General features: G+C 43.8%; 1 protein-coding gene across 1 annotated transcript in view; it reads right to left on the bottom strand.

Moving 5' to 3' along the window:
• RNLS (renalase, FAD dependent amine oxidase) overlaps nucleotides 1-25,371 on the bottom strand; it is a 71,967-nt gene that overhangs the window by 12,773 nt on the left and 33,823 nt on the right. The window contains exon 5 of the mRNA XM_065639046.1: nucleotides 4,720-4,893. Within this exon, the coding sequence (XP_065495118.1) occupies nucleotides 4,720-4,893 (174 nt within the window). The remainder of the gene's footprint in view (nucleotides 1-4,719; nucleotides 4,894-25,371) is intronic.

Genomic DNA, 25,371 nt, shown 5'->3' with positions numbered 1-25,371 from the left:
TGCATTCCTGCTCCTGGGGAGGGATCAGCAGGCTGCCGAAAGAGAAGTGAGCAAACAGGCCTTATAAAACTATACCTAAAAGGAAAAAAAATAACAGTGACTACCCTTACCACACTCAGCAAACGAGCAAGAGAGATGGAGGTTCACTTTCAAAATGTCATGCTGCTGTTGGGCAAAAGGGTTAGCGGGCTTCCCAAGTTACCCTCGGGAGTTCCCGTGGTTCACAAGGTCCCGTATTCTCCCTGGAATAAAATCTGCTGTGTCTCATAAGGCACATTTTGGAAGAGCCCATGTAAAGAATGGTGCTAACTTTTTTATATTCCGAAATTCAGCCTTTCATTAGCCTTACAGACAGTTTCTGATTAGTTTTCTAAAAGGCAGGCAGGGGATTACAAATCAATTGGCCATGTAATGAGACGAAAACCTAAATAACTCTTTAACTCTTCCATCTTCCTAAAATTCTTATTTTGGTACTGAGAAGATAAAGGAATCCATATTTTAAAATTAAAAAGGATACTCAAGAATTACACTGAACCTGAAAACATGTAAGATGAATCCTCCCTTTAAATTATACAACCTCACAATCCTGAACTGCTTCCACTTTCATGTGTTGTCTATCTTTAGTCATCCAGAATGCAAAGAGATGCAAAGACTGCGGTATTAAAGAAATGAGGCTTGAAATAATTTATACTGTAGAATTCCCACTGTCCCCCCGACCAGTTATAAATATTGATGGGGTGTTTAAGGCAGCCAATCACGCAAATATTTAATATTCATAGATACCACACAGGGAATTCAACATACACTTCTTGCAGGCTCTTCTTTATGTAACGTTCAAGCGCATTACCTCTGTGGATGGAGACGCAATTTTATGCACAGCAGTTGATGCAAAAACCCTGCCTTCTCGGAGGCTCCTCATGCTCCAGATTACATTGGTAATGGCAGCGCCGGAGAAACAGCTTTATTATTGACTCTTCCGTGTAAATCAGGAAGAAAACAGATGTCACGAATAGTTATCGGTAAGGAACTAGGCTGTGTCACAGTAAAGCCAGCTACCGGTGGCATGTCCTGCCACAGAGAACAGCTGCCAGGGACTGCCATAGAATCACAGAACCATAGAATGCCCTGGGTTAGAAGGGACCCACAAGGATCATCAAGTCCAACTCCTGTCCCTGCACAGGACAACCCCACAGTTCACACCGTGTGTCTGAGGACGTTGTCCAGTCTCTTCTTGAACACTGTCAGGCTTGGGGCCGCGACACCTCCCTGGGGAGCAGGACCTTGTGGGTCCCTTCCAACTCAGGACATTCTATGATTCTGTGATTGTCACCATTGTCTTCTTCAGCCGAATCAGGATCAGTCAAGGTTGAAGAATGGAAGAATGGGAAGAACAAGGAGTGAGTGGAACATGATGTTAAAACACCAGTAATGGCACCCCAAACACACAGTCAGCGAACAAGGGACAGCGAGGTGCTGCTGTGCCTCCCACTGAAATGTTCTGGAGGCCAGTCAGAAGCAGAGAAAGAAAAATAACAAATGCAAAATACTTGCATATGTGCTAAGACAAACATAAAGGAACTTTATATTCAAGTGTCTTGGCTGCAGTACTCCACATGTGCAAATAAATTTCACATTCAGCCCTCCTTGCCCACGTTGTCTTAAAGTACATATATGCATGAGTGTTTCTGTTATCAGCAGAGCTATGCATGTGTTTGAAGAAAAGTGAATCACTTGGTGACCACTTTTGATTTTCATACTTCCCTACATCAGCATTACTGAACACGATACCGGCAGGCTGTCCAACCCGCCTGTGCTCAGCTCGAGCGCTCGCAGCCAGGAACACGGCTCCAGCAAACACGTACCGCTCCCTCCCCAGCGCCGCTCTTCCTGCAAGAAAGTGCAAATCTGCAAAATGCAGGTTCACCGGGAAAGAAGGCATGGTCAAGGCGGCGGATCGACTGTTTATATGTCGTAAGGAGGGCCTTACCGCAGAGGAATCATCTTCAGTTGCTGCCCCCAGCTTGCTCCAGCCCTGTGAAGGTACACCATTTGTTCTTCCTGGAAAAATTTGCTCATGTAAACAGATCTCTCCCAAGATATGCGGGAAATTTCAGTGAGAAAGGTATGTGTCAACACTGACGTTCTGGTAGTTTCTAGGTATTTGTTAACAAAATTCCCGAAATAATATGCTTTTTATTTGGTTAAATTGCATTTGGAGACAGCAAAGACACCATACTCAGCTATTTGATAATTCCATTATAATTCCATATTTGCTGTTTCCTTTTGTTTTGAGGCCACACACACAACCAGGTGAGGAACAGATGGGTGAACTTCTCCCTTGGGCTGTGTCCTCTTTTGCACACCGGGATGGACAATACCAGTACGTGCTATTAACTATCAAGTATTTACCGTTAAACACAACAATGGCGACGTTATCATTAAATGCAAGAAAATCTCCAGCTGCCTATTGTCAGTAACAAGGAGACAATGCCAGATGAAAAAAAAAAAAATCACTCTGTATTTGGCTTTCCTTATGCTCTTTTTTTACATGTTCACTAGTGGTCCCTGCTGGAGGAAGAGTATCAGGGTGGATGCATCTTTGTTTTGGCCAGTTCAGCCATTCTTTTGTTTTATTTTCCCTCTTTTCAGACCATCAGGCTACATTACTAGGAGAAATAACAAAATGGGGCTTCCCCCGTGGTGAGCTGGTTCATCTCTCCAACTTCTTTGCTCCCACAAACTGCTGTTTCTGGAGGCGCTTCAAGAGCCGTCGCTACCAGCTGCTTTGGTGGAGAGAAGGGCATATTTGGAAGAGCTGACTTGAACTGTACTGTCACCACAAGGAGTGCAAGATCCTGTTCTGACACAGGACCACCCCACGCATCTGTCTGGCTGAGCAACAGACCTTTCTGAAAAGATCCTGGTGGTTACGGTGGATCCACCATGGAATACAAGCCAGCAGGGCAAAGGTGGCAAATCACGTCACATCAGGGTCTTGAGCAACACCATCTGACTTCACGGCTGGATCCAACTTCAAACCTTGAGTGAGGGTAGGACCACATGACCTTCAGTGGTCCCCTCCAACCTGAATGACCATGACTTTGCTGAGGGAGCTGGGGGGTTCAGCCTGGAGAACAGGAGGCTGAGGGGAGACTTTCTTGCTCCCTACAACTGCCTGAAAGGAGGGTGGAGCCAGGTGGGGGTCGGGCTCTGCTCCCAAGGAACAAGTGACAAGATGAGAGGAAATGGCCTCAAGTTGCGCCAGAGAAGATTCAGATTGGATCCTGGGAACAATTTCTTCCCCAAAGGGCTGTTGGGCATTGGAACAGGCTGCCCAGGGCAGTGCTGGAGTCACCATCCCTGGAGGGGTTGGACAGATGGAGATGAGGTTCTCAGGGACATGGGGTAGTGCCAGGGCTGGGTGATGGTTGGACTCAATGATCTTAAGGGTCTCTTCCAACCAAAAGGATTCTATGACTCTAACTGGTAGAGGCAGGCAATGGAACAGGAGGCTGAGCCTTGGCAAGTTCAGATTGCAGATGAAGAAACGCTTCTCCCAGCGGAGGTGCAGCCCTGGGACAGGTCACCAGTGACATGGGGCATCTCCATCCCGTTTGTTTTTAAAACCTCAGCTAGACAAGGCACGGCTGCCCTGACCTCGTGTTAGCGGGAGCTGGAGCAGAGATCTTCAGAGGTCCTGGCCACCAGTGCTGCTGTCACACTGCGACACTATTCACCATAGCTTATTACATTTAATTGCATGTTTACGGTGTCAGAGAGGGAACCCTGACCAAACAAGGAAGACCAGAACCAGAAGTCTTCCAGGGCTAAATCTAAACATGCTTTAGTGCAGTGAACTTGGTAATACTTCATAATTATGTATTAGGCAGCAGCTGATTATGAAAATCCTTCCTTATTCCGTGACAGTGAGTCACAACGCTTTGGAGGTCACCACAAAGGTGGGCAGGTTTTTATCCCCACTTCACAGAAGTGGTCAAATCTGGTCATCATCGCCATCTGAGCAAGTAACAGAATCAGGAAGTGTTTTCCGCTCCTAACGAACTTGATGAAACTCAAACGCTTGCGGTTTTTCTTGAGCTAATCTATGCCAACACACTCTTGGTGTATGAAATACATTTAATAAATAAAACATACACTTACTCGACTGCCATCTTCCAGAAACAGATGAGAAGTGTCTGCCCTGTGGGATGTTCTCCAAGCCTTACCGAGCAGCCGTACTATGTGCAGCCGTTTCAAGGATTTTCCGTGATTATAAAAGCACACTGGCTGACTTCGAATTAGACTGAACCACCTCAATTATACAAATCATTACTACTCCCAAGCACGCTTAGTGGAAACAACAGGAGTTGTAAAGTAATGGATGATGGGAGATAAATTGGCATGTGTATGAATCGATGTTTAAACAAAGGAACTTCAGCTCTTTCTTGGAATAGCAACATTTTGATGTCTCAAATCCCCCGATGCTGGTTTCATAAACGCAGTAACGTAAACCATGTGCTGGGTGGTGACTTTCTGAGGACCTTCCCGCTTTCATTGTGTATTTTATTACAGGCCAAATGTGACATTAAATGCTATCCGCTGCGGCTTGGAGTTAAATACTTGCTCTGTTCAGAATAGCAACACTCAATTAAACAGCATTTTTCATGATCTACACCCTCTATTGTCACTGTGTTTAAGGGAAATAATGGGAGCACTGACCTATATTGCGTTTCTTATTATCGATGGAGATGAAGCGTATGCAGGGATTATCGGTGATGTACTGTGCGGCCCAGGGGACATCAATCCGTGTACCGGCTTCATAAAAAAGTCCCAGAGCGTAGCGGGAGGAGTAGCTCACAGATTCCAGTTGCTGCTTTTGACTTCCATTAATCACTGTGGAAAAAAAAAAGAAAAATAAAAATCAGACAATCCCTCTCGTCTCAGAACATTTTATGTGTGAATGCTGTGGTTAAGCTGATTATTCCTTCCTGGAAACGACCAGACTGCTAAAACTAAGAATTTAATATTAAGCCTAGTGCTTTGTAATATTTTTTCTGGGACACCTCTTCATGAAGTTTTAATGGCATGTTATATAGAGTACGTCCTTCACACGCAACCCTCCCCCATCTTTTGGTGGTTCATCTCCCAGCTCTCCACTAGTTCCCTCTACCTTGAAACTTTCAAGACCAGTGACTTCTTTCCAAATCTTTTCTCAAAGGGTGAATAAACAGGAATAAGAGGTTTGGGTTGCCTCTAGCACATCAAGCCAACGATTGTATGACCCTGCAAAAACCCAGATGTCTTCACAGATCAACCAAATGCACACAGGGGCTCCAGATCTCCGGGGAAAATAGCCCTGCAACTTCCGTGTTGTAATTCAAAGAGATGAAGAAAACTCCGCTCTTCCGCACACAAAGGGTTCGTAGTGAAGTTTAACCCCTTCAGGTGAAGGTATTTTAAAGCAGTTTAGAAAATCTCAGAGCAAATATGAATCCATTCATCCCTACGTTAACTCTTCTCTCTTCTAACTACAGTAATATCTGCTTTCTGCCTCAATTTTACAATCTTGATAAAAAGCCGCACAAAGCAGCATTAGCCCCACTGTGCATCCAAATATTTTATTTCACGTCAAAGAGAAATACCACAGTTTGACTGATCATGGAGTTAGGTACCACATCTCTCTTCCTACTGCTGAACGGTCGGCCAATGCTTCCGCGAGCTAGAGCGGGATGTGCAAAGACAACATCACAGCAGTCTCCTGCTTGTATGTGACACTGCACGTTCTGTTGGGCTTGTTTGGAGGTTTGGTAGTGACAGGCACCGAACAACAATCGAGGTGCTTCATTTTATGCAAAATCCAGGCGATGTGATGAACATCTCTTATGAAGAAAGGAGAAGCTGATGGCTATATCCACCACGGCACTTCCACGGGCAGCAGGCCAGGTGTTGATGGTATCTTCAGAAGGACTTCAGCAGAAGTCCTGGCCCGAGACAGACCAGCCCCGTGCATGGGACAGGCTGGGATGGGCTGGAGGGGGCAGCTCTCCATGCAAAGGTCTGCAGGCAAGAGGCTTCTGCAGACTCATACACACCGAACTGGCCAGGAGTCACCACAATGAAGCCCGACCAGCCTGGCATGAGAGCATCCAGCAGATCGAGGGAAGGTATAATATTATTCCTGTCAAGTGAGGCCACATCTGGACACTTTGTGCAGCTTGTCGTGCCCTGCAGTAAAAGGGAGACAACAGCAAACTGGATAAAGTCCTGTGCAGGGTCACTAACATGGTCCATTAAAGGGGTCTGGTGGCACTCGGTGACACTGCATACCTTGCCCACACCACAGTCACCTCCATGGGACTGCAACTAACGTGTTTCAAAGAACGCCGGCACGGCTGACCTCCCTGTCGTGACTAATGCTCCTGCTCACAACTTGCAACCACTTTATCACGTACTCACTCCACCAGCACTTGCTCTCTCCCTGGGAACCAACATCTCTGCTGTGCCAAGATTTAGATTTAGGTTATGGTTGCACTCAATGATCTTAAGGGTCTCTTCCAACCAAAATGATTCTATGATTCTAAGGCTGTCCCAGCTGCCTCTCACCTCGCCCCTGCACCTAGATCTTTCCAAGGAGGATCCACTCCTCCCCCTGGACATCAGGAACGCCTCCAAGCATTGAGTCAAAGACCCCTCGACCTCTGCTGTCACCTTCCCGTGGCAAAGCTGCCTCCACATAAGTTATGGCACGGCACAGTTCCCATTGGTTATACTGCTGGTCTGCCATCAAGACCCAGTAACAGTTCAGCGTGGAGAATGCTGCCGGTATCTTCCACCTGGAACCATCTTGGGGGTTCTTTACTGCCAAGTCACAAGAGGGATGTGAAGATTTCAGCAGTGCTTGTCCCAGCTCCTCCTGGCAGAGCACCAGGGCCCAGATAGGGGACAGACCTGCCGCTAAACACACACCGCGTGGCGGAGGGGACAGATCTGGTCCAGAAACCCTCCTGTCCATCAGGTGCGGGCTCTGCACAGCTGGGTTCCGAGGTGTCCGCCACCACCAGGCCCTCTTCTTGCAGCTATGAGAAATAATCACAACGTATCACACATTCTTGCTGCACTTCGAAAGAATATAAAAGTCCTATAAACAAGCAAACAAACAGGAGGCTGTAACAACCCATCTAAAACGCTACTCTTTGTCCATGTTACTTTGGCAACCCATTTCCCCTTGGGGAAAAGAAAAATAATAAACAAGACCTCCTCCAGCCTGCGAAGCAAATTCCCCCAGCAAAGCTCAGCATGCAGAAACCTCCGTGCTGTGGGAACGCAGCTGAGATAGAGATGAAGTACCCGGCTCTGGGGCTGCAGTTGCTGCTCCTCTGCAGTACACATGCCTTTAAATAATTAAAATTAAAATTTGCTTGGGCAAATGGTTTATCGCACGGAGCGCTTCAGCAGGTACAACTTTCACAGTGTTAGGCATTACCAAAGCCGAGCTGAGAAGTTGGCTCTGAAGTGCCTTGTTTAAGACTTAACATGGCTTTATGGATTACTGATGTGCATTTGCTAATCGATTTGCTTAATTACTGCTTACGGGTTTTAAAAATAACATCAGTTGTTCACTGGATTCTACACTGCCGCAAATTTACAAAAACAAGGAAGTTTTTATCACTTCAGAAGACAAGCAATAAAGTGATGTCAAGTTTGAAGTCCAGCAACAAAAAAGCTGAACTGTATGTGAAAACAATGCTCCGGGTTGTAAGACTGAGGTTTTTCCCCTGCTCCATCCATTGTGTGTTTTACCAAGGCCAACAAGTTGATCTAAGGACATGAAGAGAGCCTTCATTTTGAATTTCCATACTTTTATTGGTTTAAATGAAAACCAGACTGTTGTTTTAATGTTGTGTATAAAACCACAAAATAACTATTAATTTTTTCCCTTCCAACAAAAACGGTTAAGAAGATTTTAATAACAGTTTGGAAAAAAAAAAACCAACAGCTTTCAGACCACGGAATTGTCCAGCCTACAAGAATCAGCCATAGTGATATTTTTAAAGTGATGCATAAAGACATGAAAATCTTACATTTTCCACTGAAAACTCAGCTACAGCTGCACGCCGAAGTGTCCTCTGGAGATTTCATCACATCAAAGCGAGGGGCACATACACTTGATTCGCTGTTTCTCTAGCCACTGACAGGAGAGTGGATTACTTATCTGTAACACTCCATAAATATAGCAAGGGCCTTTTATCTGCCGTTCCAGTACTTTAATGTCACCTCGCTGCCTCGCTCGCGCTGTGGGAAGGAGAGGACCCAGAGGTCCCGTCAGGGCCAAGGAGGGAGAGGAAAGCCAAGGCTTGGGCTGGCAGGGCCAGCGCTAAGCCCAGCCTACCAGCACACAGGCCAGGGATGCAAAAATAAACCCAGCTGCTCCCATGGCCGAGAAGGGACCAGGACCATCGAGATTTAAATCCTGGACGTCGAGTCATTTGCCGACGAGTAAGGAAGGGCATGGCAACGTGCACCTTCAGCTGCAGAAAGGTGCTGCAGGAGCTTGGTAGCACCTGGATCATGGTCACCATCCGCTCCTGGACACTGGCAGAGGCTCCAGCAAGGGCTTGACTTGCAACCATAACTTTGAGCAAGCAGAGATGGGGAAGAGACACGATGGGTGGGTAAAGGATTCAGGACAGTCTGGTAACTGAAGCAAAGAGGTGACCTGTAACTTCACACAAAGACCTACGTACCTGTCACCCCCAACTGCTGGGGACAGGGAGGAACCACACTCAGAACTGCAGGGAAAAGCAGATGCTACAATGTGAGATGCACTTAAAATAATACTTGTTTTGGAAAGCTTTCCTATTCCTAATTCCGTACTTCCAAAAACTTGCAGATACTTATGTCCCTACCGTGGTTTCAGAACTCAGTTGTGATGCTCGTATCCAGCTCTTGCATGTATTTAAGGATATGTGTGCAAACAAATCAAGGTCCTGGTTTGAAAGACTTCCAGAGACGAGAGGGAAAACACTCCTATTTTGTGTCACCGTCCAGGCTCGCTGGGTGGCACAGAGATGTTGCATCCTGACAACCATCAGTTTCGCAGAACAAACAGCCAGACGCAGCTCGTGTTATCACACAGTATCACCAGGTATGTTCAAATTCACTTACCAGGCATGGCCAAGACAACTGCAAATCTAGAACATCTAGACATTACCAGCCACCGATGCACTAAGGAAACAGACTTAGAGCAGTACTTTTAAAGAATCACAGTGCTGTTAAAGCAGCAAAACATGAGAATGCTGGACTTCCAGTTTTTTCTTTTAGGAAAAGACCATCCTTTTAAAATCTTATTTTACTGGAAATTCCTTATTCTTCTAATAATCTGACAGCTTTAGCTTTGGTGGGAATAGTATTAGAGCCTGGCTTGGGCTTTGCAACTTGTCCAGAGTATCCTCCCAATGCAGCGTGACTCTTGCTTTCAGCACTTTCTGAAGCCATTCCCAGCAAGCTGGTCTGAGACACGTGTCTGATGGGACGTGTGGTCCCTGCTCGGCACAACGGGCCTGCTGGGGCTGTCAGAAATCAGGAACGATGACGATACTCTGAAGGATACTGTGATTTGTGTCAAGGGATGAAACAGCCGCCCCCCCAGTTCTCAGGACCTTCTCCTCCTCTGCTGTAAACAAAATCAGTCCCGGCCAACCCCCAGTCCCACCTGCCATGGGACAGCACAGAGAGAAATAAAACATCCTGCCCCTGTTCTCTCTCGTTCTCTCTCCCACCTTCCAGAAAACTTTGTGAGACATCTGGATTTAAGAAAACCTGATGCATTTATGAAGGATCGTAGTAGGTGTTGCTTATTTTTCCAGAAGATGAATAAGCTGGTGCACAAGCCCCCTGTAATCCTCCAGTGCTCAACTCGGCTGCTGACCAGGAAGGTTCCTCTCCACCTTCTTCGTTTTTTTCCATACTTTATTTCTGTGATCACACACTTCTCTCACAGCTATACCCTCAGTAACCCTGCCACTGCCACTGTCCCCCAAAAAGGTTTTGCTATTTCCTTAAACTGCTTTGCTTAAAATTTTATTTGCAGCATCTGACTCACTGATATGCTGACAGCAAGTCTAAATGCGTCAATCAGATGTCGTCAGTGACACAGTATTTGTAAGTGGCTAGTGATCACTATTTTAAAAGCTAAAAAGGAAATTCTGTGGTTAAACAGCAATAAAGATATTTTTAACCTAGGTATTAAGTTAAGAGATTTTAATAAGACACCCACCCAGCAGAATCAGCAGCTTGGCTCAGTACCTGGAGATAGTTTATTGTCCCAGCTGCAACCAGAGCTCTGTTGGGGGATGAATTACTCAGGACAGCAGGTTATCGCAACCTTCACACAACAAAGCCTCCTCGGAGGGCACCTCTTCTTCCTCAGCAGGCTCATGGAGGAAGCGGTGACCACAGACAAGTCCCCTCTGCACGGCCATGACACTGGCCCTCTGCCACCGCGCTGGCCGCCTGGAGACGCAGCCTGTTCCTGCTTCTGCCTTTGCGTAGGAGGGAGCAGAGGTTATGAGAAAGGCTTCGTTTTCGACTTCAGCTTCCTCATCAAACAGCTCAAGACTTTTTTAAAAAAGGCAGCAGCAACAGTTAAATGCAACCATGCCTCCATCTGCATTGAAATACTCGCTAAACGTAGTTAGGTGTTGGCATATACTTCTCGTTTTCTTATTATGCTCAGCTTTTGTTTGAATAATCCTGTTCGGATCCAACACGACGCTCACTCCTGCATGTATGCAACACCCATAACAACTTAAATAATTATTTCAAATCACTGCCATGAGGAACGATTCATACAGAGACGCACACACACAAAGTTCTTGTTAGCAGCGAGAGCAGAGCCAGGCAGAGCTCTCTTTTATTAACAGTTCTCAATTTATAGGTTTACAGATATGGGCCTGGACCAAGAGGTTAGACAGGATGTTTTTTTAAAAAATGTTATCCGAAACACACCGCACTCATGCTTGTTTCAATCACATTCCCACTCATTCACAGACCAGGCCCAACAACATTCACACATCACATGTACTTGGGGGCGGTTATCCTGCCCAAGATACCATTCTCACTGACCTGAGCTATCACTCCTTACACCTCTAAAAAACATACTTCTGTATAACCTGTCCCAAGGCCCTTTAGCTGGAACCACACATCCTGCCGTTCCCACAGTCCTGGCTGACTTGGCAGAAAGCTTCTTTAGATAGAGACTGTGGCATGGGAAGAAAAGGAATATTTAGAAATGTAGATGATTAAGTGGGAAAAAAAGATGCTAGAGAAAACCAGACAGTACAAGTTTATGAAGCTTCTAATGATTTTGAGAACTAAATATGAATACCTGTCCACCAGCTGCTCTTGACAAGATGATTAGGAATCCACACACTATTAAATGAAAACCTCCATCAGTTTCCACAAGAAACATTTACATTTATCCCCTACAGCACTGCACCTTGCATTCCGGTCAACATTCGCCATCAACAGAGAAAGGCAACGGCACTGTTTCAAGGAGCAGGGACGGAACTGGCAGGATGGCAGAGAACCACTGGCTCCTGTCTCCGGGAGGAAAGGCTGGTGAGAAAAGAGGGATGAGGAACCAGGGATGATGCTCCGTGGGACCCAAAACAATAACTGTTTTGGTTTGGTTTTTTGTGTGTGAGGTTTTTGGTTGGTTGGTTTTTTTGTTTGTTTTGGTTTGTTTTGTTGGGGGGGGGGGTTGTTATTAGATATTTTTCAATTTTTAAATTTAACAAACCTCTATCCTCCTTCCCCAATTCTGTAGCAGGGCATGTTGCAATAGGACAAGGGGTGATGGATTTAAACTAAAGGAGGGAGATTCAGGCCAGACATGAGGAAGAAATTGTTGGCCCTGAGGGTGGTGAGAGCCTGGCCCAGGTTGGCCAGAGAGGTGGTGGATGAACCACCCCTGGAGACATCCCAGGCCAGGCTGGACAGGGCTCTGAGCAACCTGAGCTGGTGCAGATGTCCCCTGCGAATCCATTAGATTCACAATTTTTGTGTTTGTATTAATGGAGAAAAATTTTCAGACTCATTATTTGGCTGATAGGGTTGTGAGTGAAGAAGCTGACTCTTAACCAAAAATCTAGTCATTTCCTCTGTGGTGCCATCAGAAGGAATGCAGCCCCTGAAGATGTATCCAACGACGGCACATGGCATTTCAGTCTCATGAACCTGCAGCATGCACAATGCCCACACACAACACACCATGGAAATGCCACTCACTGCGGTTTACTATATCTATAATGGCATCTTAGTTCAAAATACGAACCTCTGCTAAGCTTCCACCCTGGGAAGAACAGCATATAAAGTTTATAAGCAAGTAAAAATAAAGGAGAAGACAATAACTGATTTTCCCCAGTCCAAAGTCTTCCTATAGTTACATCACCACCCGCCTGGGGAATGAAAACCAGTCTTGCAATGGTTCAAAATGCCCATATTTTAGCTGGGAGATGTCTTCCAGTTTTGTCTGGAAAGCAGCAGAAACGCATGCCTCTGCGGAGCCACCAGGACAGGCTGACTCCTTCCAGCAAGGAACGAATACACAGGATTTTCCAGGACATTTTGGACATTCTTGGAAATTAGAGTCACTTACAAAGAATCCCAAGAAATTAGTCAATCAAGCCCAACTAAAAAAAATATAATACACATGTATACTCCAGTTCTACTTTGTAATCATTTATAGGTAATGACATAGAATATATATATATGATGTGCCATCACATAACTCTCATTAGCAGGACTGCAAATAGACTTTCCATACTACAGGCAGAGTAACATTTATTATGTGTTATTCTGGCAAAACCTGCTAGTTTCTGTGACTGGCATCGAAGTCGACAGAAGCTGAAGGCACCTTTGAGAAAACCTGATTTTATTCAGAGACCTCGGTATAGATTTAAGATCTTACCTTGGAGCTAAGAGACTAGGAAAAGTTTAGCTAAAAAATGAATAAAGCTCATTGTCACATTTCCTCTGGATTAATTTGCAAATTAATCCAGATTCATCCTCCTGCTGTGCCATGTCATTACAGAGGACTCAGAAGAGCTTCCTTCCTACACAAAGTCACAAAGTACTACACACAGTTCTGATACTCTCTGGTGGCAAAATGTAAGAGCTCATTACTTAGATAATCTTAACCATAAAACATTTAGCAAATAACTTATGCATCTACTGTACACAGAACTGAGCTGAATAATGAAGTTGAGAGGATTTATTTTCTTCAAGTATCACAGTAGTTGCCGAAATAGCTTTAAAAGCTTTTCAAGGCAACAAAGAAAGATACTGGCTTATTGCTCTGTGTTTTGACTTGGACAGAATAAACATATAAATAAATAGAATTACATCTGCCTGCTGTTTCTGGCTTCTAGGCTGCAGCTCCCCACTGACCACAGTGGAAGAGCCCAGTGGAAGCACAGCAACCGGGGGCTGATCCGCAAGGTCTCGGTACAGACCGACCCCTCGCAATGCTTCCCCACGACTAAACCTGACACCTGTAACGCAACACCAAGAGCTTGGTAAGGCACACGCAGAGAATCAAAATGCAGCTTTACAACAAGAGACGTCAAAGTTATTTCAATTTAAGTACTAGAGAAAATGCTTTCAGGCACTAATTATTGAGGGAGGATTCATCTGGCCACTTGATATCTCCACTTCAGACAAAAAAATTAAGGTATTTCCCTCTTTTTTTTTTTTAAAGTAGATGCACATGTCTAGTTCATTGCCAGGAGGATGCAAAAGGAAAGAATACAGGGTAGAGCGGAGCACATCAAAAAGATGCAAGAATTTTATTCAGCTTTTACAAGAATCCCCTTGGGGTGATTTTCAGGGGATTTTTTCCCCCATTCAGGCCAGACTTGTAAGTAAGTTTCAGTATTACTCCTACTGGGACCTTTCCGCTACTCATTTTCTGAACCAGTCCGAACAGCTTTATTTGGCTTCCCAGTTACCTTGCTGGAAGAGAGGTTTGTACTTCCAGAGGCTGCTAACACAATGCAGCTGCCTCTGCGGAAGAATCCCAAGCTATTAATAATATTTAGCCACCCCTCGGTGAGAAGCCACACCATTCCTCTGGCCACCCATCCCTCTGGGCACCTCTGAAGCTTTCTGAATGATGAAAGCACAACTGCACGCAACATTGAAGCTGCGGGCACACCAGGGATGTATCTAGCAGCATCGTGATATCCCCCTCTTCTGGTCTCTATTTATTTAATTCATGTTTAACATCCAGTTTTCTTTCATAGCCCTAGGGAGAGATGAGCTTCTATTTTCACTGGATCTCAAGCTCTCACTGAAGTTGGTCAGATCAGGCCTCGGCATCTGACATATGAAGACAGGATTGTTTTTTTCCTGTGTTTTACAAATTTACGCTTCCCATCACAAAATGAAAGAGGGATAGAAGAAACCATTGCCCTTTGTGAAGAGAAAGAGAACATGTTATAGGGACTGGCGCCTGTATCCACTTGAACAAAGTATCTGAACGGAGATGGTGGATCATGGCAAGGGGTGGCAGCACTGGAAGCGCCGTGCCGACAGGAATTTTGGAAATGAGTGGAAGAATTCATACAGAAGATGCTCCAACTAACTTGCACCTTACTCGAGCAGGCCAACTACGCAATCAAGAGAACACCACTGGAGAAAGAAAATCGTTCTCTCCTCATCCCGCCTGCTAACGCTTGCCTGGCGTTCTGTCACCACGCCAGCCCTGAGCACATCCCAGTCCACCACGAGCACTTCGTTTAGTAATACCTTGTATTTCCACGCATTTTCCAGGAAAGGAACACACAAACAGGAGGAGCTTGGCGTAACAAAGTCCGAACAGGGGCCCGAGTGGCCAGGTCTGGCCAAGCTCCTCGCCTTTGTCACCGACCTGCGACGTGGCCCTGGGCAAGTCACATCACCTTCCTATGCACAGCTTTTCTAGTGCTAGAACAAAAGTAATTACAATGATCTTTCTCATAATGTTGTGGGAATTAAACAATCAATTTCCCTCCTAAACAGCAGCTGTAGTAGGACTGAAGGAGAAGATGCAGCCAAGAGCTGGTTTGCTGCCATCCCCTCCTCCTGCCACAGCACAGCCACAGTTCCCATACATTTTACACTGGTAAGGAAAGATGGTGTTAAATACAGGAGGATCTGTCTGCCGCTTTAACTATTTAAGAAAAATAGTTACTGGGGAACTAAATGACCTTACATGTCTGTAGGGAACTTTCGGACATGTATTCTACTGTTAATTCTCCATATTGTTTTGTTTTCTCAATCATAAACAGTCCTCTTTAATATTACTAACGACCACGAACTTCTATCTGCCACATAATTTAGCTTACATGCTTCCAAGCCGCTTCTCTTCGGTTCATTAGTTTGGCCTGAAGTTGCCTATAGATTTTGTCATCCTTAGACAGGCCATCTAACAGCTCTGCTCATTTCCACTCTCTTCTGCAGTAAACCCAGATCTATGGACAAGGACTTGGCTGCATACCGAGACATCTCTTGGAGACTGTTGGACCTAACGAGAATGGTATTCTCCAAAATTTCTCTCCTGAAGCATGGTGACGCACACCTCCAACCACTGATGAAATGTGAACCAGTTAGGAGAGGAAAAGTCGCTGCAAGGAGATGGTCTTCCACATTTGGAAAAGTTCTGTCCTCTCCCTTGGACTGGTGAGCTGAAAATCCATGAAATATCAAATCCTACTGCTCATGTCATCGTATTCTGAGGTAACTGTCCACTAATTAAACGGCAAAAGGTTCATGATCAGAAAGCTACCAGTGAGAAGTGGAGGAACGGGACTGGCACACGGACATGCCAGTATCTAGGTGCTAGGAAATTCATGACAAATCACACACAAATATTTGCATTAAAAAAGGACTAAACTCTATTTGGAGGAAGTCTGTGATTTTCTACTGTTGGCAGAAAACTTCTCATCACGACCTTAAACACTCAATACATTTAAATGTAATTTAAACTCCCAATGAGGCTTTCAAGTCCATGTTTTCAAAGGCATACAAACTATTTCAGAGGATGGACTCATATTCCAGTAAGCCAGGACTGAGAGAACCGTGTTTGGTTTGTCAACACACTCACCTGTAAGACAGGCAGTAGGAAGATGAAGAGAAAAAAAAATTTTTCTGAAGAGCAAATTTTTTATAAAACGTAGTATCTAATGGGAAGTTTATTTTTAGAACCTGTCTGCATGGTAATAATTAGTGCAACAGAATTTGGGACATGCAGTTTCAGGAATCCATATCCTGAGATAAAGCTACATAATACTGGAGCATCACAGAACTGATGATCTTTATAATCATGTCATGAACGTCTACACATCCAAATCTGCACAGAGTTTAAAGGTTAATATTCAAAATATTGTGCACAAAATGAAAAAAAAAAATCCATTTATTTTCATTTGAGAAATATCTAAGCAGTCTTGAAAGATAAAGCAAATCTATTTGCTGGGGAAGATGAGTCTGTTGGACAATGGGAAATGCCAAGTACCTGCCTGGACAGATGTTTCCTGCAGGAAGAAATTCTCATCCACCACATCTTTCAGAATTTACATGACTCATTTCTTGTCTAAAAATGCTCAAGATACATTGTTTTATTTTAATCTCACACCAAGTTATGTTAGCTTTACTATCAACCACTGAAATACACAGTGGTCCCTCCTCATATAAGCAAAAAGACCCAGGACAGAAAATGCCACTTAGAACTAGATGTGTCGCGATGACTCCATCCAGGGGTAGAGCATACATGAGATTTGCCTTAAGTTTTGGGGTTTTTTTTAATCAAATAGGTTGTGGCTATATTTCTTTCTGGTTTTTGTTTTGCTTCTATTTGTCTCCTTGCAGCTGAATTAGTTATAGACTTTATGGGACTTTCCTCCCAGAAGTTCTAATAAAGCAAAGACTCAAAAGCTGAAACAGTTTTATCCTTTTACTATTTTTAGAAGCGTATTTGGATTCTTATGTGCATATTTCAGTAACTAAAAGGGCAAGGGAGAGGGGAAAACATCATTTCCGATATATTCCAGCACTGCAAACATAAGAATCTGATGCAGTGGATAGAAAGGATTAGGAAGGAGAGAAAAGGGAAGAAAGCAAGACTGAATAAAGAAATGCAAGGAGATAAGCAGAAGGGCAGATGAGAATCAAGGTATCAGGTACAGAAGAAAGGGAACACGAAATACAAGGCAATAGGGTAGGAGGAAAAGACAACAGAAAAATACGGTAGAGGGAACAGATTTACAACCAAAGTAGTTTAAGGAAAACGACCTTTCAAAAAGAAAGTGAAGGATGTATTGAGAGAAATGTGAACTAAATGAGGAAAACACAGAACCGAGGTTGAGAGGCAGAGCAGGATGAAGGCTCATAGCCGGGATTAACAGACGCTTTTGTGCCTGGATTTCCACGGCAGATGTTCCTTCTCCCTAAATTTAGAAAAGACAATAGGATGAATCCTTTTACTGAATTGGCAGAGTACTTCATTTTCGATTCTGCAGTTTAAGAATTAAGGTTGCCTTGGCTGGTCCTAAATGTCTGAAAACCTCAACCATATTCTGCTACTTCCACTGTGGGTTTTGGAGATACTGCTTATGCTAAAATAATTTTTCTATTTTCTCCTGCAGTGTTTTGCAGCATGTGTCAGTTTGAGGGTCTGTGCGTTTTCTTCAGGTCCAGACATCAGCCACACAAAAAAGCAGGCTCCTGGTGTTTTCCTACTAAAATTTAAACAAATATTGAATGTTGAAATAAGGGGCACAAAAGATGTGCTGCTGGAATAAATCTAGTTTGTTGGACACTGCTGAAAATGTGACTGAGAGGAGCCCATCCAAATGGAGACATTGAAGTGAAGTTCACGTATGTCACTAGTTCCTTAAGAAAAGAGAAGATTGGAATTTCTTCTGCTCCTGCAGCTAACTTGGTCTAAAAACTTTATAGGGAACCTGCAGTCTGCTGTTATCAACTTTCCTGAAGCTAAGACAGTTACAAGTTATTTTAGAAGATTTTTAAATTTAAGAATTTTCCTAAATTACTCTAACTTAGCATTTGGTTACAAAATATAAATTAAAATTTCCATCCCCCCAACAGGGAATACCTCAGGCTCTAGGAGACCTTGTCAGAACGTTAAAAACTCTTAAGATTTCCATTGTAACTGCTCAAAACCATAATCCAAGGAGCTGATTTTCTTCTCCCAAGTATGCTATGTGAGTTGTGATTTATCCACGCCAGAACAGACCTTGAAAAATTACTACATTCTATAATTCAACACACAGCACCACTACCAGTCCCCAACAAGTTTTGAGTTCATTCTACATTTTCAGAAAACAAACTGAAAGCCTGAGACAATAAACAAATAAACCTGAATAATGATTCAGGCCCACAAGGAGATGCAATGGTAAAATACACTAAAAATACAATGAACGCAGAAATGTTCATTTGTATTATTGTCCAATACAGAACAAAAGGAAAAGGACTTGTATCACATAAGGAGGAACAACAAAGCATCTTCAAATACAGACACACAGTACTGAGAAAGCTGTTACTATTTATAAAGACTTGACTAGCAACAAATAAGAGTTTCCACTCAAAACTACTAAAACAGCTGGCTGATCTCCCTGTGGCCTCTTTGATGTAGATTTTTAACATATCCTGGAATTCTAGGGAAATCACAGAGATGTGGAACGGTTTGAACATTGTGCCAAAAGGGCAAACAGAAGTGGCTCAGGTAGGGGGAAAACAGCTGACGTCAGTCCCCAAGCACAAGTGAAATTTGATGGGGAGCTCACTTAATAAAAATGACAGAATTAATGGCGACGTGACTCCAAAATGGGTCTTCCTGAACAAATCTCATCTCTCTTCAGAGGGACTGCCCATTTGGCTGATTAAAGTGAGTACATGCAGGCAGTACATGAGTTTTTTTTAAGGTACGTAACTTAGCCCTGCACGGCACAGTGCTTGAAAGAGAGCATCGTACTGTAACGATAAGGCAGATGCTAAACGGGTTAGGGACCGGTGGGCTTACGGGTCTCAAGGAACAGCTGTCAGTGGATATCTCCCTGCAGAGACTAGTAAGAAGCTTAAAAGTATACAAACAACTTAATTGCTGAAAAATTCATGGCAATGAAATTTGGTACTGGCACGAAGTCTGTCTGAGTGGGCAGTCATGTGTGAGCAGCGTCACCACGCACGAAATAGGAGGAGAGCTTAAACTTGCGTACAACACTTAGCAGATGCACACTGAAGTGCTGCGTCCAATCTTAATCTTAAAAAGGATCTGGAAGAAAAAGATGTCTGAGAGGTGGGATAATTAAAGCTCAGCACTTCCCTAGACAAAGAAGTCCTGTTCACTAGGAAGATCTGCAGTCAGCACCAGAAAAACACTTAAAGAATCATGGAAACGTTTTGGTTGGAAAAGACCTTTAAGATTGAGTCCAACTGTTAACCCAGCACTGCCAAGTCCACCTCTAACCCATGTCCCTGAGAACCTCATCTCCACATCTGTTCAACCCCTCCAGGGATGGTGACTCCACCACTGCCCTGGGCAGCCTGTTCCAACAACCAGAAGGAGACGTTTTCCAAAGCACGACTGGTTAACGAACAGGTGCTTCATCTTTGATGGTTTCTACAAACTCAGAATTAATTTCTCGACTGAAGTGCCAGAGGGAAACCTAAGTAAGCTTTACTGTAATCTAGGTGACAGGGCTGAATATAGGAAGTGTCTGGATGAAAGGTGACAGCCTGTGACACACCAGCGAACAGACACTGATCAAATGATCTGCTCAATCCTTTCAAACTTTACGCAACTTGTGAGACCTGCAAACTCTACCCTCTGACATCAATCCACAGATTTCCAAGAGTTTGAAACCATTTCATGCTTACTCAGAGTCACAAGAAATCCCTTGAGGTGCTGGAGCGAGCTGAGAGAAGAGAACGGAGCTGGGGAAGGGGCTGGAGCACAAGTGTGATGGGAGCGGCTGAGGGAGCTGGGGGGTTCAGCTGGAGAACAGGAGCTGAGGGGAGACCTTCTGATCTCTGAACTGCCTGAAAGGAGCTTGGAGCCAGGGGGGGTCGGGCTCTGCTCCCCAGGAACAAGCGCCAGGACCAGAGGAAACGGCCTCAAGATGCACCACGGGAGACTGAGGTTGGATCTGGGGAACAATTTCTTCCCCAAAGGGCTGTGGGGCATTGGAACAGGCTGCCCAGGGCAGTGGTGGAGTCACCATCCCTGGAGGGGTTGAACAGACGGAGATGAGGTTCTCAGGGCCATGCGGTAGTGCTAGATTTAGGTTATGGTTGGACTCGATGATCCTAAGTGTCCCTTCCAACCAAAATGATTCTATGATTCTACTCACATAGGCATAACCCACTCCTCATCAAAGCAGGGAATGAATTATGGGAGAGCAAGTGTTCAAAGTGCTGCTTTCCTCCCAAAGGCACGGCTGATGTAGGCACCGGGAGCATACGGACTGTGCTCTCTTACGGAAAGGGAGCTCAGATGAGGAGCAGGGGGAGTTTGCTGCACTGTCCCTTACCTGACTGCAAGTCTCATGTAAGTCAAGATCCAAACACAACTTCCCTGCATAGAACAAGTGACTTCGTATCTACGACAGAAAAGCGATGTGATGCTGCTCAGTGATTCTGGCTCTTCACACTGTATGCAGTCTGACAGAGGAAACACGGCACTCAATTACTGACTAGACACAAGGCCATAAAGATAGAATAGCTGCTATTATTTAACAGAACAGCTGTCAAGAACAGCTATCAAACAGCCTCTTATTTCAACAGAGCAACTCTCTGGCATCAGTAAATAACTCTTAAGGGACAGGCAGGCCAAGGAAACTTCCCATTCTGGCAGTAGAGCCTTAGTTAAAAAGAAATTTAAAGTTTTATACAAAACTATAAGAGATACGGGGTGGGGGGAGGGAAAAGGGGAGAAAATACCCTCAAGGTAGCCCTCCTGCCTTACCCCTTGTGATGTGGGTGATCTGTCCCTCCACAGCGTAGGGCACAAGGCACCGCTAGCACTGCCGTCTGCTGCGAGCGGCCTCTGTGACAGCCAAGGCATCGCTGAAACACCAACCACCTTCAGCTCCAAGGCACAAAGGTGTGAAAGGCAACAGAAAGGTATTAAAGGTGTCGAGGTTTAACCCCAGCATTGATCGCAACCACAATAGCCGCTCACTCGCTCCCTTCCACCCCCAAATAAGGGACAGAATCGAAAGGGAAGGGAGAAACTCATGGATTGAGATAAAAACAGTGTAATAAAATTACAAAATAGTACTAATATACTACTACTAATATATATAAAATGAAAATAAAGTGAAAGATACTCAATGCAATTCCTCATTAACTCTGTCCACCCTGGTCTTGAACGGCCGATCCCGGGGAAAGAGGGGAAAAAGGCCAAAAAGGGAGAAATGCCCAAAGGCCACTGCAGAACAGCAGGATGGTAAAAAGCCAACATAAATGAACTCCCAAACAGAACTCAACCAGAAACAAGCAGAATCGGAATGGGTCTCCCCAGCTGGAAAACCCAACTCCCATTAAATACGAAGCCTGACGCTAATGGCGTGGAATATTCTCATTGATCAGTCTGGATGTCAGGCAAGGTCTGTCCCATCCATGTCCCCTTCCCAGCTGCCTTGCACCTGTGGGCAGAGCGCTCAGAAATGCCTACAATAAGTTCTTACATTCTCATTCTCTTTGATTCTACTCAAGAACACTAGAAAGTTACTTAGAGAAAAACATTAACTCTGTCCTGGGGTGTTATCTTATTGTTCTTAAACTAAATCAAATCAATGACTGTGCAAGCTGAAAAAAACCACAAAAACACAAAAAACCCCAAAAACCCACAACACAAACAAAAAAAAAGCCTCTCAAAGCCCCCCTCCAAAAACAAAAAAACCCACTAAACAACAACAACAACCCAAAACTGCATGAAGAAAATAAACTCTGTTTCGGTCAAACCAGCACAAAAGGCAATGGCCTTTGCTGTGTGAAGCATAAGGTTGCTATACTGTTTCCCCGAAAATTAGACAGAGTATTATATTAATTTTTGCTCTATTACTTTTTTACATGTATAGGTGCCTGGACACTATTTAAATTGACTTTTTTATGAACTGTAACTAGGGCTTACTTTTTGAGTAGGGCTTATATTTCGAGCATCCTCAAAAATCCTGAAAAATCATGCTAGGGCTTATTTTTGGGGAAATGGGTCATATAAGCACCATCAAACTTCAGCATTTGAAAGTGTACTGCTCTGGCCGTTTGCATTCTGAGCTATTGATTTAATTTTTTCATATTTAAAACTACTCCACTAGTTATAGAAAGTATAAAGTCAATTTTTCAGACGTGGTCAAAGCAGCTTAGAATTGAAGGTGACTCTTAAACTCTGGATTTAAAAAACAAACCAAAACCAAAGCTGCTATGTGTTGCAGAATAAAACTGATACCGCTGTAACCACATGAAAAATACTGTCACAATTGTTGCAAAAACAGTATTTCTGTTTCTGAATAGCTGTATGACATAATCAAAGCTCTCTGCCAAAAACTGCCAGAGAAAACACTCCTGCACCCCCTTCCCCATCATAACAGACTCATGACAGGAAAGAAGAAAAAGAAAAAAAGAGGTAAAGAATAGTAGACTTATGCCAGCAGATTAAAAAAAAAAAAAACTTCTGTGGTGTAGAATTATACTAGAAAAACACCAAGTTATCAATCAAGCACTACAAATTCGGGATCAAATCCTCGAATCCCAGGAAAAATCCCATGGGAAGTCTATCCCGGCCAAACTCTTTCATGAAAAAAACATCCAGGTTGCACAGTAACTGTGGCAATAAGCACCTCTTCATTGGAGAAATACAATACTGATCATTTCCTGGGCCACATTCAATTCTGCCCTTTTATTATATTTTGCATAATTGTTAATTCATATCTAACAAGAGACAAAGATTCAAAAAGTCTTCAATTAATACACTTGAAGCTGAATGAAACTGCCAGCACATCTTCAGGCTGCTGTTCAGAAGGTTCACTCTCAGGCACTAGGATTAGAAATTACTTATTTTTGACAAATCTCTCCATTCGGTGGAACATGGAGTTGTCACAAAGGCAAAAGAAACTCATTAAGTGAGTGGTCCAGGCTTTGTGGAGTATCACGTCTCTTCCCTGGATCGACTTGCATATGTTTAAATATAATCCAGAATAAGTAGCTAAATTTTATCACACCAATAGTAAATAACAGCAGTGCTTCTCAACTTAGACAAGCCACAATAGGAAACTTATTTTGGAGGAATAAAAACCCCAGGAAAACCTCGTTGTATTTCAGAGAATTTTGCTGGAAACCTGCTGGCATAGGTTCCTGTTGTACAAGAATCTCTGAACAACCAGTTATTGAAGGGAAAATCAATTACAGCTCAGTCTATTCTGTAGGAAACTTTCTCACCTGACTAATCAAAAGTCAGAAAAAAAAAAATTCTGTCCAGTTATTTGGAAGCAATTTTCTCAAAAAAATCATGTCCTGGACCTTAACAGATGGTCTGTTCTGTTAGTTTATATGTAATGCACTTGCCTCATTAAAACACGTTATTCTATGTTTCCTACTTATGCATTTGGCTAAAAATAAAACATGGCAAGTGTATCCTAAACACGTGTAAAATTTTAACTCCATGCTCATTTGCTCAGCCTAACACATGCCCCTTCCTACCCTTGTTCTGTTGTGATTTACGGGCAGGATATTAAAATGCAGAACCTCTCTCTTCTTGTGTTTGAAATCAGTCTCTACACAAGGTCTCAGTCCTAAATGAGGTTTTTTATACCATCACACAAACATTAAAAGATACTTCAAATTACATCAAATTACAGAATGACCATAATGGATATTTCATGGTGAAAAATATCATAAGCAACATAGTAAATACCAGTGTAGTAAATACCAGTAAATATGCATTGTTTTTAATATTCTAAGCTCTTCTTTTTATGTGTAAATTTTACTTATACAATTGAAGAAAGATTTTTTCGCAGCCATACTTCAAAAAAATAGCTTTTTAAGTTAAGAAAACACTCTAAGGTTGAAGCTTTCCTAGTCCAAGTCTCAGCCTGCAGCAGATTTCGCAGTTGAGTAATAAACCCTTTTAAAACATGGTTTATTATGGAAATACTGTCAGAGCCTTAATTAAAGTAGGCGCCACAACAGCAGAGCTGCTTACACAACAAATGGATTCTGCGAAGAACATCAGGCGCTCGCTGACCTCTGCATGAAGAGCTTTTATTTCAGCCACCGTTTCGAACGGCGCTGTCGATAAAGTCCTGGGAATGAGATCACTCGTCTATCCTGCTGCACGGCCCATGGAGCGCTCGGCAGAAACGAGAGATGAAGCAGCAGCTGATGTCACCAGCAGCAGCTCGAAACCACAAACTCCTACAACAGACCAGGGAATCGTCGCTGTCTGGGAAAGGGAAAAAGGACCTTTAAACCAGACTTTCAGGTCTGAGGTTTAATTCGACTTTGGCTCAAACCTGCTGCGTAGATCACAAAGAATCACACTCCTATGTTAACAATATTTCTGACTTACTGAATTTTCATAAAGGGGGAAATCCTGGCCTCACTGAAGTCACAGGAAATTTTGCCAGCAGCTTCGGAGCACAAGTTTTACCCAAAATGAATCAGAGAACCACCTGCTCATTAGAAAAAGAGCAAGGCTTTTAGAAAAATCATAGAATGTCCTGAGTTGGAAGGGACCCGCAAGGATCATCGAGTCAAACTCCTGTGCCTGCATATGACAATCCCAAAAATGATGTTTTGTGACATGAATCTGTGATATGCTGACAAAATGGATCAAGATGGATAGTCTGCTAAATGCAAAAATAACCTTAGTATCGTTCTAGCACAGAAATTCGGAGCGTGTGTGTAAAAGGCATGCAGTGTGCCCATCCCAAGGAGGAAGGTTTCCAGTGCCTCCCACCCCGCTGCAGCCGTCCTTTCGGCATGTGCACCATGTGTCGAGGTTTAATCCCACAGTTCCTTACCCTCAGGCAAACAAGATTCTTTCCCAGTCAATTATGTTAATTGCAAAAGAACTTGTCTGTCCCTGGGGAAACTGTGGGAAGATCGCTGCATCACCACGACCAGCCACATCCTCAGCGCCGCTGCGAAACTGGAGGGGAGGAGGGAGAAAAAGGGCTTTTGCCTCCAGGATGCTGAAGGTTGTCTGAATAGATGGTGTCCCTGGACACAAGACAGTTTTTAAACGGTTCTTTGTTGTTGTTTTGGGGGTTGGTTTTTTTTGCTGTTTACTCAGGGTACAATGCAGGCAGAGTC

This window comes from Caloenas nicobarica, chromosome 7 (genome assembly GCF_036013445.1).
Source record: "Caloenas nicobarica isolate bCalNic1 chromosome 7, bCalNic1.hap1, whole genome shotgun sequence".
In the NCBI taxonomy this organism is placed as follows: domain Eukaryota; kingdom Metazoa; phylum Chordata; class Aves; order Columbiformes; family Columbidae; genus Caloenas; species Caloenas nicobarica.
This window is presented reverse-complemented; position numbering and strand designations above follow the sequence as displayed.